Below are 20,308 nucleotides of genomic sequence, written 5' to 3'. Positions count from 1 at the left end.
TCTGTAAATAGTTCACATTTATCTCACAGGGTTGGATTTACATGCCACCGATAACTGGCCAGTTATCAGTGACATGACCAGGCCAACCACCGTCCACGTCATTTTCTTTGGATGTGATAAACGTGTGTGTGTGGTTTTTTTAGGCGTGTATCTAATCTAACAGTCCTATCTGACAAGATAGAGAAGCTCCATCTGACCCAGTTATTTAGTCCAGTTATACAAGTACAAGATAGGAACATAGATTATTTAGAAAAATACAGAATATGAATACATGTCTAAGAACAAAGCCAGTTATAACACCTTCAAACTGGGGGAGACATCAGTAACAAATCTTTGACATGATTTATTGGCTCTTTGTAACAATAAACAGAACATTTAGGCAACAGGGAAAAAAAATCCATATGACAAGAGTAGAAGCTTTACAAACCAAACCGTGTGTTTTCTGAAAGCCATTTCACAAAATCTGCTGCGCGAAGTGAAGGTAAGACTAAAACATTTCATCATGTTTTGCACAGAGTGCAGGCAGATCAAACACAGCTGCCCACAAAGCGACACGGATTTAAATAAATAAGGTAAAACTGCAGCCGTGGATAAGACATAATGATACTCTGAATGCTGTTTACAGCCAGGACGAGAACCTCTCCCCTCGCCCTAAAACCTGCCAAATAATGGTTCATTGAGGTTGTTTTAAAGCAGTGACATAAAAGTGTCTTTTAGCGCGTCCTGTGGTGCACCTCCAGCTGTGAAGCCCATTAACACGAAGGGGTCTGATTGCTTTAGTGTCTTCACATGCTCTTACTTTTCATATACAAGGTGCTGCTTTATGCAAAACAGCAGCTGGAAGAAAAGGCAGAAAAATCAAAGTGGAGACGTAGTGCCTTTAAACTAACTGCCATGAGTTTGAGGTGTCAAAACATCAAAAAGTAGCACATTTAATCTTTATCTTTCATCTCCCTCAGCTGAATTCATCTGAACCCATCTCCTCCTGTGTAAACCTCCCTTTCTTTCACTTTGAAGTGTGTCATGTAAAACAAACTATCGCCCAGTCGTTCAGTTAAGAAAGTTACACGTTTTACCTGTAACTGACATACTGATCAAGATGAGACGTTAGGGAATGTCTTTTATGATGATTTAACTTCTACAATGATGACAATTTAAAGCATCTCTCTTTACAATAACCCATTTACTGGAGCGAAGCAAGAAAACTTAGTTGATGAGGGAGGAATTCCTAAATGGGAAGCTCCATTTATCCCCCACATTGTCACTGACAACTCTGCATCTACAATGTAAAATTCAGCAATTGCACTGGTGCGTTGTGGTCCTCTCTGTGCTTGCAGCTTCCAGCCGTGGGGGTTAGTGTGAGGCTGAGGGGCGTGTAAGGGGGCAGCAGCGTTTGTCTGGTGTGTGATGTGTCAGAGGGGCTAGCTGAGGAGGTCTGGCTGCAGGCTGATCCTCTGCAGGACGTCCTCAGGCATGCACAGTACGGGATTCACCGGTTTGATCTGTTCGTCGCCGAGGAGGGAGAGACCCGCGACTCCAAAGAGAGTGTGGAAAGGGTCCACCTGCAGAGAAGGGGTCATAAGAGGAGGATATATTAACATGATGAAGCCAAAAAGACAACATTAAACAGCATCTTGTAACATCTAAGCTTGTTAGTGGAGAGTAAACAGTATTTGGAGGGGGGAGCTCACCATATCTCCTGGCCTATCAGCAAAACCTCCCGTCTCTTCATCTTGACAGGCCAGAATAAACATCTGCAGCTTTGCTTTGTCGATCCAGTGGATCCTGCCGATGATTTTCAGTGATGCCAGAACCCACCACGAGTAGCAAACGTCTGGAAGCTGAATGAACAGAGAGAGAATGGGTCTGAACTCTAAAAAGAAAACCTGTTTCAAATCTTGAGATATTTTCAGAAATAAGATGCATATCATTAACAAATCTGTCACCAGATAAATGTTCCACTTCAATGTAGGTGGCTTCAGTCAGACCTAATTTCTTTAAATGCTACCAGGTAAACAGGAAATGTGCAGTGATTTACTGAAACATTTGTAAACTTAAATGAAAACACAGTATATGAGGCAAAAACAGACATAACTACAGAAAGAAATGGGAACAAATAATGTGTCTCTGTGACAGACTGCTAGTAATAAAGAGCCTAAAGATACAATTTCAAATTTGTTCTTTGCTAAGTCTCTTGTCTGTTACGTGTAGACAACACTGGTTCATCCCCTGAGTTAGGTGCCTTTTTGAATTTGAAGGATTAATAGGTGAGTGTTAATTGGCTTAACAAACAAAACTGAACAAAAGATGGTCAGGTACTTCAGTGAAATGTACCATAAAAACAGAAAAATGGGTTTTCCTGATCAGTAGAAGATGACCGTCAAAACGTCTTGAGGGCACAAACCTTCTCAGGTCGTCCGTTGAGGCCTCCGGACGGCAGCTGCCTCTCGCAGAGCCACCAGCCCAGCAGGTCGGCGTTCAGCTGGTGCAGCTGGCCAGTGAGCGACAGGAAGCCAGTGCAGCAGTAAATCTGAGAGACGGGAGAGATTTCATTTCAACCTCCATCGAGGCCAGCGTGCAGATTCACATCTCACAAACAGTAGCAACTTTACACTAACCTTTTTAAACCTAAACTTAAAGGATTCTCTGTTTTTTTTAAAGAATTAAATTAACGAAGTTCTTATCTTTGAATGCATTTAAATGGCTATCCGTCTTTGTTCAGGTAAAAGCATCTTATTCTTGAATACTGTCTAAATATTCCCCAACATGGTGTAGTATAGCAGCACTGTGTATGATGAAATTCTGGTGCAATGTGAAATTTAATATTGGGGTTCCAGTTGTATCACAAGTTCCAGACACCCCTCTCTGGAAACAATACCTTTGCACAGAAATCGTGCAGTCTGGTTAATGATGGCACTTTTACGGGCCTCTCGCAAAGGGACCTGCTGAAGCTGGCTGTGCTGAAAAGCAGACAGTCAGACAACGCTAACTGGCCTGTCTGTGATGCCCACGCTGCCTCCCTCAAGTGGAAAACCAGCAGGCGAGTCCATAGATTTGTTGCTGCAGAGTAAAACAGCTGCTTTGCTTCTTTTTTAAACAGTAAAGTTTTAATGCTAGTATGTACCACATAAAGCACTTTGGATCAACCTTGTAGTTAAAATTGTGCTATATGTATATATCAAATTAGCCTTACTGTTTACTATATAAAATCCAAAATACTTCCAAAGACCACTTCCCAGACTGTTTGGTGTTGCAACTGTCCTCTTAGGATGCTTCTCCAAGAATAACATTTTCTCACCGAGATATACTTTAAGTAAAGCTAATATTGTTCGATCATGAGGCAACAGTCTGACGTCAAAACCATCCGAGGCACTTACAGACTGTGAGTTCTGGATCTGGACAGATCACTGATGTTCAAACTTTTACAAAAATCCCTAATGTGAACTCACCTGACCGGCGTGGGATTCTGAACCGGGTCTGCAGCCAAAACCTCCATCAAAATTCATACAGGACAAGACGAACTCTACAGCTTTGTCGACATTTATCGTGTTCATCTTTCCCTTTGAAGGAACAGACATCATCAAATGATACAGTTACCAGTTTATCATAGTTTAACACAACAGTCCTGTTTGTACAAACTGTTCATTCAACTCATGGAGTTTGTGATGCTGTTGGACTGTGTCATGTTATAAAGGGAGGGTATTTCTATTTTGCATGTTTTTTTATATATATAAAGAGACTCTGATCTCTGTCAGCTAAAAACTTTGTTTAATGGGGTTTTTGAGGAAATAAAGAAAATACTTACCAGTAATGAAAGTGTGGCAACAGCACAGAAAGAAAACCGTGTGTCTATTTCCCCTGAGAAAGACATTAAAACCCTGATTACAATCAACTCCCACATAAAAGTTTAGGCACCAAAATTTCTGTTCTTGTGAAAAATTAGAGATGAACTGATCAACATCAAATTCAGGGATGAAACATTCTTTTCAGCATTTTAAGAGAGAACAGTGTAATATTTCTGTAAGAGTGAGAAAAGGAGAGGATGCTGAGAGATCTGAGTTCTTTTATCAACCTCCCAGACCTTAATTGGCTTGTTAGGTCTGTGGTTCATTACTACGAAAGCTCAGGAGATGTAAATGTGAGCTTTATAAAACAAATTAAAAAAACTCAAACTTTGTCTCAACAGTCAGGAAAACAGCCACAAGCTCATCAAAGCTGCTGCCTTGCACCATGTATCTGGACTTTAAGAAGATTAAAAAGCAAAACCGTTTCCTCGGTTTGTAACATGATTACAGAACGGAGCTGAGATGAATATAAGACATTTTGAAACAAAGTGTTGAAGAAACACATCATCTTCAGCCTCTTTGATATTCACAGAAACTTGGACATGTTCCTGATGTGTTGAAGTATGAACAAAATGTTTTCCATCGGAACAAAAATCAACGTGTGCTTTAGTTCCTTTTCTCACTTTTAAAATGCATCTTAGTAAAGTTGCCTCACCCCATTTGTCCCCTGCAAACGAGCCGTCCTCCTGCTGAAGCCCTTTGACATATTCCACAACTTTGTCCACATCAATTGCATCCACGCTGTCATATAAGCACAAGATCTGAGGAGGTGATTTGAAAGGAAAAATTACAGTAAGCTAAACCCATACATTTACAGTTCTGCTTTCTGATTAATTGTACAGAAGATGAGACTTTATCAGACTCCAGCTGAAGCTGAAACTATTTGCCAGGACTCACCTGGACTGCACTGAGGGTGTAGAGCAGGTGCGGGTCGTGCCCGATGCTGGCGCTGATACCGCCACACTCGTGCTGACAGGATTTAATGAAGTCTATGATCTCCTGTCGGTTCATTCTGTGCAGCTGGCTCATCAGGTCCATCACCGTCAGACCCCAGTAGATCCCACTCATCCTCAGGTACTCAGACAACGTGTACTCCTGAACACACCGTACCGCACACAAGACTCTTACTTTAATGGAGCGTTATATATGTAATATTCTAAAGTGGTCTTGCTGAAGGTCTTTTAACCTGTTCATTAGGACATTGGCTGCTTTTTTTTTATTCCTTTTCAGTCTATTCATTGTACTTGTCCATTTTCAGAGGACTTAAAACAGGGACATATGAATTAAAATTATTAAAACATAAAAAAGTCCCATAACTTAGCATAGAACCAATCTAATTTGTATCATAGACATTAACAGTCTGTCAAAAAAGTCTGCATTTGCATCTACATACATTTCCAAAGATGTTTGACAGATAATGAGACATCATTTTGCACCAGTAAGGTGATTCCCAAAGAGCTGTTAGTTGTAAACTAACTATGTCTCAGCATAGTGCATGAAATGGAACAAACCAACATCCAAAGAAGAGCTTTGAAATAAGCCTAGATAATCATTCCTGAAGACTACTTAAAGAGAGTACAACAAAGCTTGTCTAAAGGGGTTCAGGCTGTGTTGAAGAATAAAAGTAGTCATACCAAATATTAACTTTAAAGCTCATCTGATTTGGGGGGTAAAACACTTTCTATGCCTCATATAGTGTAGTTCCATTTCTTATGGCAGGTTTCAATAAATCACCGAACAAGTTTCTGGTTTTCCTAACAATTTGAAAATGAAGGTGACAGCAAAAACTGGAAAGCAAAATCTGAATGAAGGTGGTGATTTATGACGGCGCAGTTAGACTATGTCAGTTTGAACAAGGTTTAAAAAACACTCTTAAACAGGCAGCAGAGCGTGTAAAACACTTGACTCACATAGTCGTCCTTCTTGGAGCCGTAGGCAGCGATGTAGTCTGCATGTTTGTCCAGCAGCAGCGTGCTGGGAGCGTCAGGCTTGATAATGACATCTTTTATTTGAGTACCCTTACAGAAACACACAACAAAATAAGTCACACATATTACAGTTTACAACCAGATGTTAAAATGTAGCCAACACTTTAATTCAGCCGCTGATGTAACTCGTGTTATGTAGCTAAGACTTTGGAGCATGTTAAACGTCTTGTTGACAAGCTGCTACATGCTAACGTTGATGCTAGCTGCAGTTTAGCCTCTCTAGTAGCTGCTTTCACAGGATAACGGTCAGTGTCAGAATACAATTGGACACAGTCGTGATATGCGGATATTTACGCCTTCTATGATAACGTTAGCTTTACACAAAACGCTAAAAAGCTCAGAAACAAGTAGCTGATTACCATTCTGACATGTTCTGACGTTCACGCCTCTGCCTTCCCCCTCTTCTTCTTCTACTGAAGCTTTTACAGGACTCAGTTTCTGAATCTCTACCGCCATCTTCTGTTTAGGAGGACGCACCACAGATTGTTTTAGTGGTACTGTCCAGTACGTTCCAATTCATATATTTACTTAAATATTTTCCTTTCTTGCAGTTTATACGAAATGTAGAACCTGCCAGTCCTCTATAATCACTTCCAATGGCTCCTTTTGTTTTGAAATTAAAACACGACTTCTGTGAATTTCAGCTGTATTCCACTAAACATCTAATGTTTAGTTTTTTGTTGTGTGGCTGTGAAAGTGGTTTGCAGCACAGGAGCACCACAGGGGAATGTACTCTCATCGTTTGTCACTATAACACCTCAGACATCCAGTAAAATTCAGAGTTCTGTCATCTTCAGAAATACTCTGATGACTCTGCAGTTGTTGAGTGTATCAGTGATGGACAAGAGGCTCAGTACAGGAAACTGTTCAACCACTTATTTGGCATGGTGCGAAAACCATTACCTCATCTTGAACATAAATTAAACAAAGGAGATGATTGTGAATTTTATGAGGACTGGGAATAAGTCAACCACTATTTCCACCCTGGGAGAACTGGGAACCTGGGAGGACTATTGATCCCTGGGAGTTTATCTGGATAATAGACTGAACTGGAAATGCAACTCTGAGGTAACAGTAAGTAAAAGGTAAAAAAATAGCGCACACCTTAAATATAACACTGTGGTAAAACAATAATGTGTGCAGGCAGAAGCTTTTTTATCCCACATAATCTGTTTCTTATCCAAATGGTGATGGTTGCATCAGGCAGGGCATCCGGGCGTAAAATGAGCCAAATCAATGATGTGAGATCGGCTCACTGTGGCGACCCCTGATAAAGGGAGAGGCCGAAAGCAGAAGAAGAAGAACAATCTGCTTTTTATCCAGTCTTATTATAATTGAGGAAAATATTAGACTTTGGTTAATTCATCATCAAGCGTCAGTAGTTAAAATTAAGATACATTTTCCCAACTAACGTTACAATTCATATGCTTTTGCTTACGTAAGATCACCTTTTACCTGTATTTTTATAGTGTGGTATTAGTACTTCCTGTGGTACAAGATCCAACTACATCCTCCTGCAGTGACTCTCTGAACTATATAAAATATTTCTTCCAAAAAAGCTGTAGCTTAACTGGAGAAAAAATTATTTGACTGTATTCAGGTTTGTTATGAACTTTCAACAGATCACTCAATTGAATAAAAAAAGCTTTTATCTCCATTTGTGGAAGAACACAAAAACAACAGCTGATGAAATGGACCAAAATCTTGTTGGTTGCAGGTTTTCTTATTTCATCAAACAACAAAAGAACTGTTTTATTTCCATTATTCATGCCTATTTAAAAAAAAAAAAACGAGACATCTCGACTGAATGGAATATTTTATTTAGAGAATGGCAAACAGACCCAAAAATCTTGTGTTGTCAGAAACTGACCTCCTACAGTAATACATCATTATTACGCAGCATGTCTGCAGAAGTTAACTGCAAGCTGATGCCAGAGAGTTGGTTTTAAATGTGGAACCAGCAGAAGAAAATCGATCGGGTAGAAAAGACTCTTCAGATTGCATGCTTTTCCTATGTTTCTACAGTCTGGTGAAGAAATAATTTTCACATTAGAAAATCTATTTTACAAGTTTGATCTTTTAAAACATGAAGGCATTCAGTTAAATGTTTGATCCTATGACACTTCAGAACAGAGAAGGTGAGGAAATAAAAAGTATGAAGGTCCACCCCAAATGTGCACAATCAATCATCACCAGAAACAGACTTTGTCAACTTATCGATTCACTTCTGTCCAAGTTTATCATCATCAGCTTTAGTTCATCACAGAAAGCAGCTCCAGATTAATCTTAAATAAACTGCACCTCCTATGATCAACACATTTTAAAAGAATCCATCTCCTACTGACAGTATTTCCAAACTGCAGACTTTTCTTTCATATTACAGAAATACGTTTACCTGGATGATAACACACTAAACCGGACGGGGTCATGTGATACATAAAACATTAACAAGGATATCGCTCGTGATATGAGACAGTGGTCTCTCCTTTTAGTCCAATGAAGCACAGCGGTACAAAACTGCATTAAGGCAAACAACATTTTGAGCTGCATCCTGAGTTTAAGAATCCGGATCATTACAGACAAATTATGTACAGAAAAAGCTACGAGTACGTGTGTGATGACAAGTCAGGCAGCAGGTTTCATTTCTTGGCCCTTCCCAGGTGTTCTCTGGCGATAATGAGCCTTTGGATTTGAGCTGTACCTTCGTAGATCTACAAATAGAATTTTTAAAAAATGATTAAAACTGAGACTGACCACAAAGTCACTGCTGGCAGTCATCAGATCCACAACATCATTGCTCACCTGGTAGATCTTGGCGTCTCTCATTAGTTTCTCGACTGGGTACTCGGTGTTGAAGCCGTTGCCTCCAAACACCTGGACGGCATCTGTGGCCACCTGGTTGGCGATGTCTCCAGCGAAAGCCTTGGCGATGGAGGCATAGTAGGTGTTTCTGCGGCCCTGATCCACTTCCCAAGCGGACCGCTGGTACGCCATCCTGGCTAATTCCACTTTCATCGCCATCTCAGCCAGGAGGAACGACACAGCCTGATGCTGCAAAACAAAAGACAAGAAACTCATCTGATGGGGGACTTTTCTTCCGTTTTTAAAAATCATAATTTCACCTAAAGATGACACGTATCAGCTTATAAAATCTTCTGATAAATATACAGTGTCAGCGCTCACAAACCTCAGCAATAAGTTTGCCGAAGGTCCTCCTCTCCAGGGCGTAGTTGGTGGCTTCATCGAGGGCCCTCTGTGCCAGGCCGGTTGCTCCTGCCGCCACCTAGATGGCATCAGACATGTTAGTCAAGTAAACTCCAATGAAAAATTCAATTACACTTGGGGTATTGTTCTGGATTGTGTGTTTTAAATGTCCTTTAAATTAGTATTAGTGTACATCTTATGTGCTTAAAGAGAAAAATAGCTGAAGCTCATTAGTTCTAATGTCCACAGAGGCGTCTGAGGTGAAGCTAAAGTTCACATTAAACGTATTATTGGACGATAAAGGCAGCTCATTAGCTATGTTCTGTAAGATAAACTGGGGTAGATAAGAGCTGCTGAGGACACCTAACACAGCACTCTTTTTCAGCATGTCTGAGAAAGACATCAGGAATCAGAAATCAATGCAAAAGCTTTAGCTTTCAGAGTCATTTGTTGAGTTAATATGTTGCAAAGATCTGATCACAAGTGGCAGCTCTTTGTGTCACTGTTACACTTACATGTCAATACATCACAAATTATCACTTGAGATCAGACTCCGTTTCTCCACCTTGGATACAAATAGTAAACTTTCATCACGCAGTTGACTGTTGGGTACCAACTATGTGAATGATGCATTTTTCACTTCAGCAGTCGACTGAATTCTCACTCAGGGAAAAAAAACTAACATTTCTAACTCATCTGATCATATTTTAAATTTAAAAAATGTCTAAATAAAATCTGTTTCATTCCTCTGCTCTGATCTCAAACACATTGCATGCAGGTTCCTCAGATGTTGAGTTCAGTCACAGCTGGACAACTTACTGGTGGCCTGGTGTTGTCAAAGGCACCCATGGCAATTTTGAAACCAGCTCCCTCTCCAATCAGGACATTCTCCTTCGGTATCCTCACATCCTCAAATGTGATTCCTCTGGTGTCCGAGCACCTCTGGCCCATGTTCATCTCCTGCGGACACAAAGCAAGCATGACAAACCGTTAACCTGCAGTACCCGTTTAACAGAAGCCCCTTTTACCCTGGATAAAAAAATAATCTGTCACCTCTGACAGAGCCTGACTAGTGGTTTTCCTTGCTTTGATATTAGCTGCATTGTTATATCCTCGTTTGTAAGTCGCTTTGGATAAAAGCGTCTGCCTAATGCATAAACAGCTTATGTGCATTCTGAAAAAGTTGAATCGGCTTTCATGACTTTGATTTGATTTTTAAAACCTGCTTCAGCTCAGCACCATTGAGTACACAACTCCTGGGTGTACTTGCTAATCTTCTGAGGATGCTGCAGCGACAGATGAGACACGGCTCACACAGAGCGCTGGAACTGACGGCAACAAATCTGACAAAAAGAAACGAGACTCATCGTCCCACTGTTTGGAGCTGAAGTCGGTGGTCAACGGTAGTAAACGAGCCTTATTATTGCAAAGAGTCACGATTATCAGAAACACAGCTTTCACACTGTAACCGCATCCCTTCGTGTTGTCGTAGTAACACGTCCGTCCTCTGGACCGTCAGAACAGTGATGATAAACCCACTGTCAGCTAGGCTTTAAACAGCTTGTCTTAGTGGGTGCACCAGCATAAAAAAAATACATACCAAGAGTGAGACAGGCTGTCCTGGTTGGACAGCCAATGTTCTCCCATAAATTAGACAGCACTCATGTCTCCCTTTATTCATTAAGCCAACAAGTTTTTGTTTTCATCTCATGCCCATCACATAATACATGCAAGTGTGGCACACAGTTCCAGCTGACATGGCAACACAAACTCCTGGAGTTTTGTTACAGGAAGGTTAATGGATTTCATCTGGGTCTGTCTGCAGTTTTTTTTAAATCCTCTAATTTAAACATGGAAGGATTTTTCCTCAGCAGGTTAAACCCCATAGCCTGATAAAGCTGATTAACTGAACAGATCCTGTTTCCATATAAATTAGATTTTAAAATAAACCAACAAAAGCCTCATCTTACCTTCCTTCCTACTTGAATTCCTGGAGTGTCTGCATCGACAATGAAGCCAGTAAAGGCCTTACCAGTTGAACAATTGGGTTCTGCGTTGGTGCGAGCAAGGACGAAATACCTTGGAAAATACAAGATGTAGAAATGACCAAATATGCAGACAAAAATGGTTCAGAAGCCTTCTACATAGAATCAACTTTGCATTGAGACGTTCAGCTTCACTGTCTGCAAACAGGCTATTATAACGAATGATTCCTCTTTAAAACATCGAAATAAGTGAACAACATGACGTTCCTGAGTGTAGAAAAAGAGCAGTGAGCACACACCAGTTAGCTTTCCCTCCGTTGGTGATCCACATCTTCTGCCCGTTAATAACGTACTCGTCACCCATCTTCACAGCTCGGGTCTTGAGGCTGGCCACGTCGGAGCCCGCCCCGGGCTCAGTGACGCAGTACGCCTGCCAAAATCAAAACGCAAAGCGAGTCAGCGAGGTCTGATCTGAAGCAAGTTACAGCTGCACCTTTTCCATTTTTTACTGCCACACAACTACTAAAATGCCATTTTATCCTGAACTTTAAAAATAGACTTAAAAAGAGTATCTGATTGTCAGCAGTGTGAAGATTCATCAGTTTTTAGCTGCATGTTAAGAAATTCTGATGAAACCTATTAAAACAAGAAACAGAAACTTCTTCATCACCTCATTTAAAGCTGTTCACATTCGATCCCTTTGCTGCCATCAAGTAAAAGAGTCTTTTTTTGATCACAGTGGAATTAATTCTTATATTACAGACTCTTTACTGTTTTAGTTTAAGGTTTGCTTTGATTCAGTAAACGCCACGTTCACCATCAGTGGTGAAGAAAGCCCAGCCAGCGATAGCATAGAATAAATATACTAGTAAAAGTAAAATCCCTACAATTCTACTTGAGCCAAATACCTTAATATTACCAACAAAATGGAGTGAAAGCAAAATGCCCCTATTGTTTCTTAATCAAGGAACATTTTGCAAATGTATTATTTTCATAAGGTCTGCGGCCTAGCTGAGGAGATCAGGTCTGATCCATCTGATCACACAACTTTAATTTGAGTATCTCAGTGGTTGTGGCAGCTCAATAAATAGGACTTAAAAAGAGCAACATTTCCCTCTGACAACAGAGCAACTGCCACAGAGAAATGCAGATTTAAGTGTGCTTAAGTACAGCTTTTGGATTAAAGTACGAAACACTTACACACATGAGAGGCTCCTCGGTCATCCTTCCCAAATATTTCTTCTTCTGAGCATCATTACCCGCAATAATAACAGGCATTTGCTGTGTGACAGAACAAGAAACAAGTTAATTCTAAGTGAGCTTCAATGTCCGCTGTTAATCACCGTTATGGGTTATGTGACACATCACAGCACAGATTTAATCGAGTCATTGCAGGTGAAACCCAGCATTTCATTTATTTTTCTTATATATAATAAAACAATAATGCTTATATCCGAGTTTGTTAGCCAACAGTTGGTGTGGAACATGCATCATTATCTGTTGTCACTCGTAGCCGTTAAAAACAAATGCTGTCTGACGTTTAACTCTTTGTTGTCAACACGTCACCATCCAACCAGACGCTCAGGAAGCAGACTCTTCCAATATTTACTTATATAAGCCTTTGCTTGTTGATCAGGTGGTCGGATGATGAACCGAAAGGCTTTTTACACACTAAAGTCTTACTGCACGGACAGTAAAAAGTCACCAAGGTGAGTAAAATATTATAATTCGCTCATCTCTACTGTATACTCTCCTCTCATACCTAAAATTAGATCACTTGCATGTTAAAAGTCCATCATTTTGTCATCTTAATTTTCTATTTTTTATTGATTAATCTCCTGTCAGTGTATCTCAAAGGAATTCCTCCTGAACTGACTCAGCTTTTTCCTCATTAGAATACAGTTCTACAGACAGATTGATTTAAGATTTGGATGACCTTAGAACAAGATAAGAATGAAAATAGAAGCAAGCAAAATAAAGAATTACTGGAAACTCCAGAACTGAAAGACAAACTTACTCCCAGAGAGTTTGCCTCCATGGCGGTCTGCATCCCTGTGCAGGCGTAAGCCAGCTCCTCTGTGATGAGGCAGCTGTCAAAGATGGACAAGCCCATCCCACCTGAGTACAAAGAATAGATCAAAATGACACAAGTTCAAACAGACGCTCAGTTACTCTCTAGAAATTAAAAGTGTCCACTGACATGATAAAAATAAAACCAAACCACTGTACATTCAACATGTTGCATCAGTGTTTATCTTTTTGTCTTACATGTTCCATTCATTCATTTAGTTAAATGTGAGAAGCATCTACATTGTTGGTGATTAGTAATGTTATTCTTTTTGGGGGTTTTTGCAACTACCACCCACACACATCTCTGGTCTTGTTAATTATACAGATGAGGAGTTAAATTTAAACCAGACTTCATGTTGGCTTATGCTCGACACAGAGTGTAAAAAAAACAAAAACAAAAATCTTTCAGAGGCAAAACTTTCCAGGAAGATGAGTAAGGTCTTACTTTAAAGTTTAAAATAGTTAACGACTTACCATATTCCTGAGGAATGTGACCATTCACAAGACCAAGCTCCCACGCTTTCTTGATGATGGGGAACGGATACTGTGAAAGACATTTTAGAATTGGACTGACTTGTAATGGCAGCTGAACAGCTAAATCTGACAAAAACAAAAGCACATTAAGTGGAATTACTCTGCTAAGCTTCACTGCATGCGTTTTAAATCCTGCCAACACAACATAACAGACTTTGATAAGATTATTCATCAAAAGGAGCCCTGGCCACTATCACCATCTGCAAAGTATTTACATTTGACTTCTTGCATGCTGTTTACAGAGAGAAATGGTTTTGAAAATGTACAAAAACAGAAAATTCTTTAAAAAGGTCTGAGGTCAATCAATAAAATGCACTTCAATGAGACACGTACACAGCAACCTTATCTTTTCTATACTCACTTCCCCACTTCTGTCATAAGCGGGTGCAACAGGGATCATCTCTTCACGTGCAAACCTCCTCGCCAGCTGCTGGAACTCCTTCTGCTGGTCTGTCATCTCTGTAGGTCAAATCATCAGCTTAGTCCCAACTCCCACCGAACAGGTGAAACAGTTGTGGATTGCATACCCCTTAACGTCAAGTCCTACTCACCGAAAGAGAAGCCAAGGGATCCTGCATGGTTGCTGTGTGTTGCTGTAGCTCTGGCTGCAGCAGCGCTGGTGCTCTGCAGACGGATGCCAGACTGCAGACTGGCTCTGAAGACCTGCGTGTTGGGGAGATCAGTATTGAAAGTCACCTTCACACCTCTGATAGTTTCAATAGCAACAACAATGTTGTTCATGAGCTGCAGGATCCACTTGTATGCTTCTTCATCTCAGAAAAGACAAGAAATGTTGACTTCTGCGTCATTCTTTTATTTGTAGGATGCTTTTGGCCTTGTTAAAATGATATGATTCACTCTATGGCTGGGGGGACTATCTGTAAGATTGCCTGTTTTGGGCATCATGGGAAGGACTCATGTGCACAAGCACTCTTGAGGCCAGCCTGGCCGCAACAATATAAATGATTATATTATGTATATAGTAGGGTAAAGTGCCCCCAATGTTGACTGCACTAGTGTTCACGCATGAAAACTACTTCATTTTGACTCCTCACAGTTGAACTGAAATAACAAAGAGCATGGAAGAAAATTATTAAAAACTTTGGTTATATTTGTGGAAACATGATCAAAATGGACAGACATTGCCCCGCCTCTTCACATTAGATCAGGCCTGAATCAAAAAGTCAACCTAATCAAATATATATTAGACAGTCTCTGACAAACGGAGAAAAAAACTTTAATTATCTTTGTGAAAACACACAACCAACAACAACAAAAAAACGGTACTATACTGTATGGTACTCCACATATGTAGACTTACTGACATTAAAAGTGCTATGAAGAGAGTAATTATTGTTCAAAAACACCAATGACAACACAAATAGTTTCACTGGACCTTCACAGACCTTGGGGTTGTCAAAGATTGCTAAGGCTAGTTAGGTTTGATATTTCGAGGAAAACATGGATATAGCTCTATAAATGTGATGTAAGATCATTTAAATACATCGTGATCTTAAAAGTGCAAGCTAAATATTATCGTTCAACCAACAACAAACTATGTTTTATAGTGGTTGCAGCCTTTTGTTAGCTAATGTTAGCCTGTGACGTAACCACCAAACCTCTCGATGTCTTCCGAAAAACAAACGAAAATCCGGTCTTGGAGGGCAGCTGAAAGCTTTAATTAGTTAAATCTATAAAAAAACACAAAAGTAAATGATAGCTAGTGTAAAGAAACGTACCTTATTGAGCATCATTGTTACGATAGTGTTGAACCTGTAGCATAAACAGAACAAACTGGTTGCTACCTCTGCCCCACAGAGACATTAACACCCGTTCAGCCAATCACAGCAGAGAGATTGGTCACATGTCATAACTCGGCATCCGCACTATGACTTTTGCCCCAGTTTTCGTTACCTAACCAGCTAAATCAGGATCACAATATCAGGTAATAATGCAGCTTAATCTATACTTGAATAGATTTAATCTTAATGTAATGGCACTAATATCAGTTTAAATTAATTTAAATTTGTTTAAATAGCGCCTAATCACACCAAATGTCATCTCAAGGCAGTTCAATGATACAATCCAATTCGAGTCCAAGTCATTGTAATCAAATCCAATGCATTAAATTCAAAAAGGCTTGAATTAGTCCAATTCATACATACAGAGTCAGAATCATAATAAAAATGAAAGACATGACAGCAAAGATACACACGATAATTCAACACAACCAAGAGACATCGCAAAGAAAATAAACAAAAGACTTAAAGTGACTGCAAACACTAAGGATCCATAAAATGATTCAGACTAACATTAATCACAAAAAAACAGCTGCATAGACACGTTATAATAGGCTTTGTTCTTAGACATTATGTATTCATATTCTGTATATTTCAGAATTTCACAGACAGAATGAGACTAAAAACAAGACTCAAAACGAAGAGTATTAGATTGAAAAAAGGACCCAACACAATCATTAAATGACACTTTTTCTAATTAAGCACAGGATCTAATATTCTAACCATACTCAGATAAGCAGTCTGATGAACACTGCTGTTCACACCGGTTACAGAACTGTGCTGAGATGTGTGGACACTGCGGGGCACGCAGGACACGTATCCTGAACGCACTGCAGAGCTGCAAATCTGCCAGCAGAGGGCGATAATCTTAGCTCAAAACCCGAGACAATACAACCAAAAGACTCTAAAGAAAATTAATTCTTGCTTCAGCTGTATGTGTGGACATCGATAGCTGAGTGTAAACTGAGTCTATTGATGGATTTCGATACTGATCAAACAAGGCACAAAATAGCAGATGCTGGAGAGGAATTTTTCACAACCTTCTAACCCCAAAACTACATTTATTCAGAGCCCAACAAGCACTTGTGTAGAACTGGTATCAATAAATCACAGCTTTGCGCTTGATACAATATTCATTATTTATTACAGGGATTCACCCAGAATGGGTTGACCGTTACAGTTTTAAGTAAAAAAAAAAAAAAAATGGAAACTTAACCTGAGCTCTTTAAAGAGATTTCCTTTGACTAATAGGGAAGCGGTTATAGTTACAGCTTCCTACCAATTACAAAAATACAAGCTTGAAGTAACTGTGTAAATTGATACCTCATATAAACAGTAGATTACACACTGCAGGGCATCACTCTTCCTTAAGTCAGTAGTGCTCATACCAGGTAAAAAAAACAAAAAAAAAAAAACAAAAAAAAAAAAAAAAACACTTCTCTTTACCGACAAGAGCCGATTTTTCTCCTCTGGTTATGTAAAATAACTGACAGTTACTTCACATCCGCCAATAAATAAAGCAGCGACAAAAAGACATTTGTGGGACAGTTGGATTTTATTGACGTATCAAACAGCTGTACATCTATTTGCCTTTCTTGGCCTTGATCTTCCTCAGGTAGAACTCGAGCTCCTTGCCCTCCAGGATGTAGCCGTCTGCCCTGCCGCACTGACCGGGTCTGGAGGCGATGCAAGCTGCAGGAAAAGAAAGAAACGGATGAAGAGGATGAACAGGCTTCAGAAAATGTTAGCAGCTTGAAGGTCAAATATTTACACCGATATCACCATCTCGTTACAGATTATTAAAGGGGACATTTGAAATAGTGGCATCTTTTTGCCAAATTTAACTCCAGGTTCAGGGCTCATCTGTGATCAATTCCACCTCCTACAGTAATGTTTATGTTTATGTATTTAACAGACGCTTTCATCCAAAGCGACTTACAGATAAGCAGATGGGGTAAGGGGGTCTAAGGACCCCTACTGGAGACAGTACCTTTCATGCAGAGGATTTGAACCCAGATCTCCCACATGAAAGAAGGCAATCATACCACTACACTATCCACTCATTGACTCGATTCTACAGTCTTTAAAAACAAATAAACTTTTCCTAATTATGAAAATTCTCAAGTAAAACACATTCAAACATGATATGCCACAGGAATCCCGAGTTCACTACAAAAATCCAACTCATTGACTCGATTCTACAGTCTTGCAGCCCGGAGAGACCTACAGGAGACAACCAATCAGATGTATTCTTTCAAATGAATTGCTGATATAGAATTTTTTTGTCTTGTTAGCCTGGCCGCTACCTTCTGTCTCTTGCTTGTTGGGTTAAAAATGTCAACATTTGTTTTGTGCCCACACCTTTCAGAATTATCTGAAACCTTTAGTTTTAGGTGTAACTTTATAACTCAGGACACCAAAAACTGGACTTACCGAGCAGCTTTCCCTGCTGGAACTGCTCTTCCAGGAGAGTGCTGATCTTGGCCGTCTTTTTACGGTCATCGTACTTCTTCTGGGTCTTCTTTGACCTCTTCTTGTTCAGGACCTCCTCTTCCTCAGGAGTCTGCAATGGGAGAGGAAACCAAACTAATTTAAACAACATCAAACACTCCTCTGTTGCTATGTGAAACACGGATGTAAATGTGAAAGTGCAGCATTCTTTCTCAGAGTCTCTGATATCACCACTTTCATTCAGTAGCAGAACTGGACAAAGTTATCTTCATGGAAAGAAACACTGCATCAGGTACTTTACGCTAAGAGCTAATCTTTAATTTCACTACATTGTGAAATTAAAACTTAATACGATACGAACTTAAATTAAAATCGATACAGATAATCCAGAGCTAGCACACCAAGTTACATAATTAGAGTTTAAAAGGTATTTCACGTACCAGTTTGGCTCCCTTCTTACGTCCCAGAGGAGTGGCGTAGTGGGACTCATACCACTGCCTGTAGGGAAGGCTGTCAACGAGGACAATGCAGTTCTTCACCAGGGTCTTGGTCCTGACCAGCTCGTTGTTGGAGGCGTTGTAGACCACATCGATGATCCTGGTCTTACGTGTGCAGCCTGCGTACACAGAGACAAGCATTTTGAAAACAAGAATATCACCCTGTTTCAATATTTGACAATTCTTTAAAAAAAAAGTTGATACATCAAACAAGTCTTTCTCAGAGTCTCTAATATCATCACTTGCATTCAGTAGCAGAACTGGACAAGGTATCATCACGGAAAGATAGAGCAGCAGCATCAGAGAACTTAGCAGGTGTTGCTTGAGAAACTTACACTCGGAGCCCCATGAGAAGTTTCCAACATCCAACCTCAGAGCACGGTACTTCTTGTTGCCACCACGGACCCTCACTGTGTGGATGCGACGAGGTCCAATCTATAAAAAAACATCTCATTAGCACTGAGAAACATCAACTACAGTAAAAGTACAAAAAGTAAAAGTGATGTACTGATGCGTGTCAGTGTAACTATGACGAATCCTAACATTGGTAAGCCCAAAGCTTTGAACCAACACGGCTCAAAAAAAAGACCTACCTAAGGTCATGTTTTCATCACTCACGCAACACCACTTTTTACAATTCCTGCTATCAAACAACAGGCTTTCACTCACCTTTGTGTTTGCAGGAGGACGACCGAGCTCATACTTCCTCTTCTTGTGGTAGGGCTTGCGTTTACCGCCAGTCTTGCGGCGTTTATGCCAGTTGTCCCTTGAGATACCTGCATGGGCGAAAAGGAGAAGCAACCAGGTGTTAGACCACTGAACCAATCACCATATTTTCAGAGCAATAAATTACTTTGTGCTTGAGTGATCAGTTCTCCAAGGTAAAGGTTGTCCACATTTCACATTCGGATTCCGCTTTAAGAGGTTCATCACATCACTCAAGCAACTACTTTATGTGGCTAAATGACAATGCCGATTCAGAGTCACGTGGTCCACCAATAGATCATAATAATGGCACTTTTAACTAAACTTGACTTTTTAAGACGACACAACTAAGAAAAACAATATTTCAAGAACAATGATAAACCCTTGTAGCAGAAGCGAGGCCTTAAGGAAACACGCATGCAGGTACAACTACTGAAACTGGCTACTATTGATTACACGATTGCAATATAAAATCATTCAAATTCACCCTTAATTCACAAAAAAAAAACCAGGTGTATTAAATTAGTTTTCCCCATGCGTTTCAAATCAGCAGCATGACACGATCACGACAAGCATGCTAACTAATGCTAACACGCTCTTCGATGGCCATATACCTTAAAGTTTTTTCATAAAATATTTACAAATCTACCCCTATATATCTGGTACACTGCAATATCAATCCTTGCTCCAGCTAAAACAAATTCAAACCTCACTATCAATTGACAGTTTTCATCCACTCTTCAGCATAAGCAGCTAACTACATGGCCATAGAGAGTAGCCATCTTGGAGCCTTTCTGAAATCCACTGCAAATTACTTCATTACAACTAAGTATCATTATTCTAGACAATAAAGTTAGCGGTATATCAATTCAAATAACAGTTAGCTTTAGTTCAGCAAACCATTTTAGGAATATTCCTTGGTAAAAACGTCAGATGGAGAAAGATTCTGCCTCCGACCCGAGCATGAAAACACGTACCCATTCTCAGGCGCCGGCTAGAAAGAGGAATCGCAAAGGCTCATGGGGAGGTTTGAACCCACGAGATCTCGCGAGAGAGAACGAGGTTTTCGTTTTCGCGACTGAAAAGTTCAACATCGTGAATGTCTTTGATTTATAGTAAAATATAAGGTTAACGAGACTCGTGTTTTATTTTTAACGTGCCATGGTTTAAACGATTCTTAGAAATTGTACATTTAAATATAACTTTAATATAATAGTTTTTAACTATTTT

General features: G+C 39.9%; 3 protein-coding genes and 3 non-coding genes across 6 annotated transcripts; all 6 read right to left on the bottom strand.

Moving 5' to 3' along the window:
• Positions 1–213: 213 nt before the first annotated feature.
• rabggtb (Rab geranylgeranyltransferase subunit beta) lies at positions 214–6,252 on the bottom strand. Its single transcript, XM_072363948.1, has 9 exons — positions 6,193–6,252; positions 5,756–5,863; positions 4,743–4,940; positions 4,501–4,606; positions 3,806–3,858; positions 3,450–3,560; positions 2,405–2,530; positions 1,692–1,841; positions 214–1,562 (listed from the first exon to the last, which is right to left on the bottom strand). The coding sequence occupies exons 1-9, from the start codon at positions 6,193–6,195 to the stop codon at positions 1,422–1,424; spliced, it is 996 nt and encodes a 331-aa protein (XP_072220049.1). The 5' UTR covers positions 6,196–6,252; the 3' UTR covers positions 214–1,421.
• Positions 6,253–7,632: 1,380 nt separating this feature from the next.
• acadm (acyl-CoA dehydrogenase medium chain) lies at positions 7,633–15,472 on the bottom strand. The gene is made up of 12 exons (XM_072363257.1): positions 15,366–15,472; positions 14,178–14,289; positions 13,988–14,085; positions 13,567–13,636; positions 13,040–13,140; positions 12,223–12,303; positions 11,322–11,452; positions 11,008–11,116; positions 9,857–9,997; positions 9,021–9,116; positions 8,636–8,884; positions 7,633–8,544 (listed from the first exon to the last, which is right to left on the bottom strand). Exons 1-12 carry the CDS (start codon positions 15,378–15,380, stop codon positions 8,473–8,475), a joined length of 1,275 nt encoding a protein of 424 aa, XP_072219358.1. The 5' UTR covers positions 15,381–15,472; the 3' UTR covers positions 7,633–8,472.
• A 1,489-nt stretch (positions 15,473–16,961) lies between these two features.
• On the bottom strand, positions 16,962–20,117 carry rps8a (ribosomal protein S8a). The gene is made up of 6 exons (XM_072363116.1): positions 20,056–20,117; positions 19,043–19,149; positions 18,709–18,808; positions 18,317–18,492; positions 17,859–17,988; positions 16,962–17,117 (listed from the first exon to the last, which is right to left on the bottom strand). Exons 1-6 carry the CDS (start codon positions 20,057–20,059, stop codon positions 17,008–17,010), a joined length of 627 nt encoding a protein of 208 aa, XP_072219217.1. The 5' UTR covers positions 20,060–20,117; the 3' UTR covers positions 16,962–17,007.
• Positions 18,085–18,153, bottom strand: LOC140269553 (small nucleolar RNA SNORD38). The gene has a single exon (XR_011907650.1). It is a non-coding gene; the product is annotated as a small nucleolar RNA SNORD38 (small nucleolar RNA).
• On the bottom strand, positions 18,590–18,657 carry LOC140269554 (small nucleolar RNA SNORD38). Its single transcript, XR_011907651.1, has one exon. It is a non-coding gene; the product is annotated as a small nucleolar RNA SNORD38 (small nucleolar RNA).
• On the bottom strand, positions 18,885–18,994 carry LOC140269555 (small nucleolar RNA SNORD46). The gene has a single exon (XR_011907652.1). It is a non-coding gene; the product is annotated as a small nucleolar RNA SNORD46 (small nucleolar RNA).
• Positions 20,118–20,308: the final 191 nt, after the last annotated feature.

The sequence above is a fragment of the Leuresthes tenuis genome, unplaced genomic scaffold (assembly GCF_036924035.1).
Source record: "Leuresthes tenuis unplaced genomic scaffold, fLeuTen1.0.hap1 SCAF_14, whole genome shotgun sequence".
Lineage (NCBI taxonomy): Eukaryota > Metazoa > Chordata > Actinopteri > Atheriniformes > Atherinopsidae > Leuresthes > Leuresthes tenuis.
The sequence above is the reverse complement of the archived record's forward strand: the minus strand, read 5'-3'. Positions and strand labels throughout refer to the sequence as shown.